At 35.8% G+C, this 8,180-nt stretch overlaps 1 protein-coding gene across 1 annotated transcript; it reads left to right on the top strand.

Moving 5' to 3' along the window:
* Positions 1 to 351: 351 nt before the first annotated feature.
* On the top strand, positions 352 to 1,406 carry LOC137728171 (uncharacterized). Its single transcript, XM_068467039.1, has 3 exons — positions 352 to 370; positions 457 to 1,293; positions 1,390 to 1,406. The coding sequence occupies exons 1-3, from the start codon at positions 352 to 354 to the stop codon at positions 1,404 to 1,406; spliced, it is 873 nt and encodes a 290-aa protein (XP_068323140.1).
* The last annotated feature ends 6,774 nt before the right edge of the window (positions 1,407 to 8,180 follow it).

Below are 8,180 nucleotides of genomic sequence, written 5' to 3'. Positions count from 1 at the left end.
CTCAGGAGGAATCTATTTAAAGACATTTGATGTGGTGAAAATAGGCAACGAGTGTAACCAACATCGTATCATCGTGAGGTTATACTTGGACCCCTATCTAAACCGGCATGGTGGGTAAGAACTTAACTAAGAAGAAATGGTGCCAACATCGTATCATCGTGAGGCATTATTCTCTAGAGGCCAATAAGATAGGTAATCACAAGAGGTTGTTGTGAATGGGTAAGTATACCCTCTCATTATTATTTTTGCTAGCCGACATCGTATCATCGTGAGGTGGGCTTGGTAATAGTGAGCCTCCTATAACCTGCTAGGAGCTTTCTTTGAAATCTCCTGGATTCCATCTTGAGGGATATGGAATTTGCCAAAAATGGTGGGTGGTGTCATTCGGTTCAAAGACCCGAATCGTGTGACTTAATCAATAATCAAACTAATTTATTTTATTGTTTATGTATTTAGATGTGGTTGGAAGCACACTCGCGAAAATACTCGACAAACATTGCCTAGAGGGGCACAATTTCCCATCATGGTATCGTAATGTCAAGATTCTCCTAACATTGGAGAAGATTGTTTACGTACTAGACAAAGCTCCACCTCACATACCTCTTGGCCCTTCGGCCACCAAGGATGAACGTGCTAAGTTTGACAAGCACATTGAGGATGACACACAAGCCAAGTGCTATCTGTTGGCTTCCATGAATGAGGAGTTACAGAGACAGCACAAGGGCATGGACAGTGCATTTTCCATAATACTCCATCTTACGGAGTTATATGGTGAAGGGACGCGCAACCGTCGCTTTAGCACTGTCTGTGAACTTGTGAAGACCAAGATGGTCAAGGGGGCTCCAGTGCATCTACATGCACTGAAGATGATAGGATTCATTGAACAACTGGAGAACCTAGGTACTCCACTTGACGGGGAATTGGCCCAGGACTTTATATTGGCTTCTCTTTCTGATTCATTCTCACAGTTCGTAATGAACTACAATATGAATAAAATGGATAGTACTCTCTCTGAGTTACTAAACATGTTAGTAACTGCTGAGAAAACTATGATGAAAGAGAACGTTGTAGGGACTTCTGCAGTAGCCTACAACAAACCATCCTCTTCCAAGTCTAAGCCGCAAGGCAAAGGCAAAGGGAAGGAGAAGAAGTCACCCACTCTTAAGCCGAAAGGGGGAGTGAAGAAAAAGAAGGCAATGGAGCCCAAGGGGGCTTGCCACCATTGTGGAAAGGAGGGGCATTGGAAGAGGAATTGCAGGTTATACCTTGCAACTCTTAAGGACAAGCCACAAGGTATGGTTTATGTTCTTATCTTCAATTCTAATTGTTAGATCTTCTAAATATTTATATTTGATATAAAATGCTAATCACTTGTATAATTGTATATAGGTGGAGGAGCTAAGTAGAAGAGGAACAAGCAAAGAAAAGAGTGTAGAAGGGTTCGGTCACCATGTTTTTTGCTTACTACTTGGGAAGTTTGTTTAGGCATTTAAAGATTGTCTTTAAACTTTCTTATTGTGTTAAGAACTTATTATGTGGCTTCATATGATGGAAGACCACTATTAATGCCTAAATGTTTGAAGGTACTTAAATAAGTCTTTAAATGTTTAGAGATAATTCCTTTTAAGTTAAACATTGTGAATGTTTGTGTTATCATATTAATGTAATGTGATGAATGCCTTCTAATAAATAAAATATTTCCTTAAAGTAATGTTATGAATTGAATATTGTCTTGTTGTATCCTAGTTGAGATACATGATTATAATGATATTAGAAATAAGAAAAACGTTTCTTATATGGTTATCACTTAAACCACAATAATCAAGATCACTCTTGATTCAATTAGTAGTTTTGAACAATTAATTGGACATTCTTAAAATTGTTTTAAAATGTCAAGTGTGTTAGTGATTAAACCAAGAATGAAGTGTCTAAATCAATAAAATGTTTAAAGATTTTAGTCACTTAATAACAAGACATCAACTTAGTGAAGAGTGAAACAAATGAGCTTGAAAGGTTTTAAAGCTACTACACAATGTCCTCAACCCGTATACTCCACGTTTATACATTTTTTTGAATGTATGAAATCATTTCTCATTAAAGTCATAAGAAATAGTGGGAGGTGAGAAATTGGATATAAACTTGAATATGATTGGTTTATAGTTGTCTAAATAATAATAGTACTTGACTATTATTGAGAGTTTATAATTTTAATTGTTAAAAGACTCAAGCTCTACAAAACGTTAATATTCTATGTTGTGTAACATTCTAAAGAATAATAGTCTTTGAATGTAGGTTTCGGCAACCTAGCATAAAATGGTTATATGTTGGGGAGTTGTCCATCATTCTCTTATATGAGAACAAGCTAAATAACAAAGCATATGGACAAGTTGATGAAACAAAAGGGAATAGTTTCATAATGAGTCACAACATATAGTTTAACAACAAGACAATCCGAATTCGTCACCTTATGTAACTATAACGCTCTATGTAGTTTTGATAAAGAATTATATCAACCACCTAGAAGGAATGGTTGAGTTTCTATATCCTTAGTAGAAGCCATGCTTTCACTAAAGACTTGGATAATTCTTATATGACTACATTAAAGTCTTAGTATGACTAAAACTTGAAGTATGGTGTATGACACCATTTAAATGATTCATTTAAATAACTTGTGTTAGCTAGCGTTGTTGATAGTCTCAAAATTGTTGAGACATCATTAATAAGCTAATGGATCTCAATGATTGTCAATAGATCCAAAACAAGTTAGTGGGAGCAATATGCATTCAAATCAAGAAAATTTAAGTGTTAAGTTTTTGAATGAATGCTAAGTTACAACAAGCCCAATGGGAGTGATGTCATAATTTGAGCAACAAGATATGAATAAAGTCTATTTGATAGACTTGATCAAACCTAGATGTTACTCGAAAAATGACAAGACATGACACGGTTAATTTTAAGTATAGACTTGAAATTGGACTTATTGATATAACAAAGGCTATCTCAAGGAAGTTATATGGGGAAATTAAATCTCAAATGTTGAAGATTTAAGAAAGCATTTTACTATATGATAGAAAATCACTTTCATAACCCTTATAATAAATGTGTCATAAAATCACAAATGGGACACATGTATGGACTTGTGAGTAAATATCAAAAGGTGAAAAACCACATGGGTTGTCACTTTAAGATATTACTATATCCCAGGATCAGAACCATAGCAACTGAAAGAGTATTATTGCCTTTAAGAAAGGAACATCAGAGTGGGACTCTAGAAGCGTGCATTCACTTAGGTTATGAACCAAAGTGAAAATAATCCATTTTAAACAAATGGAACTTCATAATGAATGAAGTACTAATCGCATGAATATATATTGATAGTATTGTACTACAATGGTCTCAAGGATTGGAGCAAAGTTTGTATAAAGTATACAAACGAAATATATGTCGATATATTGTTTTAGAAACTGCTTCAAAAGGTGTTTTGATTGAAAGGGGTTCTTTTAGAACCAATGATTGAATCCAAACCATAAGGTCGTTAGTAGGATACTACGACGTAATGGGGTGATAGCTCAAGCCATGGAATCAAGGTCTCATCAAAGTATTCGAACACAAGAAAGAGACATCATCAAAATGTTTTAGAAACATTTGATAAGTAAATCCCTTTTAAATTAAAAGGTGATTAAATACATAACCAAGTTAACCTACGAGCATAAGCTCACTCAACTAGCATGTATAAGTTACACTAGTGATTGACTTTAGTGCAAGTGGGAGATTGTTGGAAATATGCCCTGAAAGTCAATCTTTGGAAGAAACCTTTCAGGACAATGTAATGATGTATATATGACTCTTATACATCGGAAGGCAAAGATACTAATTAGGACTATCTCAATGAACGAAATATGTCGTAAATAATGAATCCATGGACAATGGATTGATGGAAGAAGTAATCTAATGATGATTAGACTACAGAGACCTTCTTCTCATAACCATTATGTCCAAAAAGGTTCCTGGTCATAGGATTGTCGGAGGGATACTGACAATGCATAGACCGGTACATACTATGTCTGCTTCAAATGGAAGGATGGAAAGTCTCATCCCATTCGTGTAGTGACACTAAGACAAGTATGTAGGTGCTCATTAAGGGAATGAGTTCACTGAACACAATCTAACGAGAGTACTTGCATGGAGGTCTACTCACATGTCAAGCAAGTAACTCTGAAGGTTGGAATAATGTAAGTAATCCTTTGACCTGAGACATCATAGATGTCTAATGGTTAGGTCCTTGATCTTTGATCATGTCAAACGACATTCCATTGGAGTGTCCACGACATTGTTGGGGTTAAGGTATCTAAACATGTAGGCATGTGAATGATCAACAAGGAATCTCTTATCCTCGTTATGAGAGGAAGAATACTCTGAGATATGATTCGGGAATCTTCGGCCGAAGTCTCGAGCGTAATAAAGGAAAACGTTCCTATGCGACTCAATTGAATCATATAAGAAAGCATAATCACATTAGGGGTTTGACATAGTATATCCATACCCTAGTGATGTGATTGAGAGTATTGTTTTAGAGAAGGATCGAATTACATTGTAATTCCAACTGAATAGGTTCTCCGAATGAACTTCTACATTAGCTTGGGTAGCCATGATATATGTTTAGATGTCACTCATGGCTTGTGAGTTCTTCTAGATGATTAAATGTAGTCATCAAAGAAGAAGGTGAATTAAAAGTAAGTTTTAATTCACTAAGTGGATGGATTAAATATAATCAATTGGATTGGTGCCAATCACCTCACTGCCTTGCTAATTAGAACCTAAAAGATTGTTCACCAATACACTCTTGTAGTGAGTAACTAATGGATGATGGAAATAATTAATTGGATTAATTAAGTGTTGTGATTAATTTAGAAAGTCTAAAGAAATCATAAAAGCGATAAAAGATCGTTTTGGGCTTAAAGAAATGTTCGGGTTTAATTGGGCCCATTGGGCCTAAACCCATTGGGCTTTTATTCAAGCATTGGATGACTTGAAATAATAAAAGCCCAAGGCCCAAACAACACTAAGAAGGCCGGCCAAAGAGAGGGAGAGAGAAGGTCAATTGTTGACTTGTTTCTTTATGTAATAAGAGGAACTTTATAGTGAAAGTTTCATAGGGGGTTTTTTGTGTGTTCAAAACAAAAAAAAGAGAAAAGAAAATAACTCTCTCTAACACTCAAAGGGCCGGCCACCATAGGGGGATTTTTAGCTAATCATCTTATCACCCCTTTGGTTATTCCTTCATCCTTCTTACTACACTAGTGGGTGAGGATCTTTAGAGGTTTTCAATTTTGGAAACTTGAAGAGGACCTAGGAGCACTCATTCTCAACAAAGTGGAGGAGGCAAGGAGGGAGGCTAGGCTCAAGGAGTTCAAGGAGCAAAGAGCTTGGAGGTGGTCCATCCTTGGTCTAAGATCTAGATCAAGAGGTATAAAACTACTCCTAAACTTTGTTCTTCAATAAATTGTTTTTGATGCATCATAAATAAACCTATGAATCTTGAAGGGGATTTTCATGACTAGAGCTTTGATATTAATTGATGACATGCTTCCGTTGTTTTCGTATATAAATTTTGAATTGTATATGCATGCTAGTCAATAGAAATCCCACATAAATCTCATATTTTCCCTTCAAAGCTAGTTAGAGGGTCCTTCTCCACACATGACACATATGCATACAAATCGATTTCCAGTTATTATTCCTATAAACAATGAATGACAATGACCCAAATTAATTGTGAACTGCATAAATTAACTCTCAGATTTTCCTAAATTCACTGAATTGGACTCAGCGACACAATCAAATTATTCTGATTAAGTTCCCTATATGAACTGCATAATAAAGATACATATCAAAGATCATTAAGTTCTATGCTCCTGCCATGGATTTACTAAACACAATCATGACTAGTGATTTCCACTACTTATAAATATAAGTTCATAACTATTAGGTGAAATTCCCTTATATTTTAGCATCAGATTCATGCATGCAAACTAAGTGTGCACCCTTAATCAACATACAAGAATAAGTTATCAATAAAAAAGATAAGTAAATCGCATTCATGTTTTACGAAGCAATAACTGGAGGAAATCAATTCATATCACATATATGTTCATGGCTTTGAATTCACCTCTAACTAAAAAGAAATTAGTTCCACATGTTTGCAATTAAACAAAACCAATCTAATTTAAACATTGAACTAAATCTAAGGATAAAAAGAACCCAAAAACGCTTTAGCACTCCAATGGTAGATTGCACAATCCTTGGATACAAGTCACAGCTCAAAACTCCTTCTCTCATTCCTTCCTTGCTGCGGCACTCTTTATATTTTTCTCTGAAATTCTTTCTAAAACTCTCCCTCTCTTGTGCGGCATATATGTTATGTATTTATAGGCTAGGGTTTCACGGCAAAAATCCTTGGAGAACAAGGATAGGGTAAGGCAGATTTGTATTGGAAAAAGGATTAGTTACATGGCAGAAACCAGGGAGAATAAGGAAAAGGTGCGGCAGATTCTAGGGCTTCTAGAAAGGGAATATTGTGACAGGTTTCTAAAAGGACAAGAGATAGGATATGCAGCACCAATCTAGGGCAAGGGATAGGGCTTCTAGAACCAGATATATAGGTGATTTAATGTGAAATTGAGTCCACTTTGTAGCTGGAATTAAGGTAGGATAAGATTAGGTTAGGATAAGATAAGATAAGGTTTGGATAATGTTCCTTCCTTTTAGCTGATTCCTTATCTTCAATGTCTTGAACCAATTCTTCCAGATGTTAAGCACATTCCTAGCCTCTTTTGATCTTCAAAAACGTCCATCTACCTTCCTCCATGCATGTGCTATCCATTCCAAGCCCAAAATTGCTCTAAAATGCTCCAAATTTCTTTTTCTTGCCAACTTTGCCATTTGGACCTGCAAACATACAAAAATGGCTTAAAACACTCTAATAAATAGAAACTAATTGAGTAAATGCAAGGAAATAGGCGAATAAAGGCACATAAAAATGCTCCTATCAAACTACCAATGCATCACAGATTTCTATGCTATGTCATTGGGGGGTTGTGATATAGTATTAGGAGTACAATGGTTGAGGACCCTTGGTCCTGTGTTATGGGATTTTGACAAGCTTTACATGAAGTTTCAGCAAGGTAATAAAACCCATTGTATTTCCAGTCCAGAAGCTTCTAGGGAGCACATTCAAGATGTAACTGCATTTCAAATGGAAAGATTGTTGCTACAGGAACCATCATTTGGGGTAATTCTGTTTCACATGCAACTTGAAGTAGTTGAACAGCAGAAAGGCACTTTTTCTTTGGTATAACAACAGCAATTGAGGCAACTTTTACAACAATATGAAGTGATCTTCCTTACTCCTAGTGCATTACCTTCGGCTAGGTCGCATGACCACATAATTCCCTTAATCGAAAGCAGTAGACCACTAAGTATAAGACCTTATAAGTATGGGCCTCTGCCAAAGATAGAAATTGAAAAATGTGTGCAGGAATTATTAACTGTTGGTTTTATCAGAGTGAGTAATAGTCCTTATTCTTCTCCGGCTATTTTGGTTAAGAAAAAAAAAGGGACATGGAAGATGTGCATGGATTATCGAAGTTTAAACACCATCACTATTAAAGATAAATTCCCAATTTCATTGATTGACGAACTCTTGGATGAATTGTTTAGAGCTGAATTCTTTTCTAAGTTGGATCTCAGATCAGGCTACCATCATATACGGATGCATCAGGATGACATTGAAAAAACTGCCTTTCGAACTCATAATGGCCATTATGAGTTCTTAGTCATGCCCTTTGGTTTGACTAATACACCTGCAACTTTTTAGTGCTTAATGAATGAGATATTCAAGCCATCTTTGATGATATTCTGGTTTATAGGAAGTCTTGGGAGCTACATTTAGAGCATCTTAGAACAGTTTTTTAGATTTTACGATCTCAAACTTTTTTTATCAAGCAGTCTAAATGTGCATTTGGGCAAACTCGAGTGGAATACTTAGGACATATAGTATCCAAGGAAGGTGTTGCAGCTGACCCCTCCAAATTAGATGTCATAGCTAAGTGGCCTCTTCCTACTACTGTGAAAGCTTTATGAGGATTTCTTGGTTTGACAAGTTATTACAGGAAATTTAT

This window comes from Pyrus communis, chromosome 3 (genome assembly GCF_963583255.1).
Source record: "Pyrus communis chromosome 3, drPyrComm1.1, whole genome shotgun sequence".
NCBI lineage: Eukaryota > Viridiplantae > Streptophyta > Magnoliopsida > Rosales > Rosaceae > Pyrus > Pyrus communis.
The sequence above is the reverse complement of the archived record's forward strand: the minus strand, read 5'-3'. Positions and strand labels throughout refer to the sequence as shown.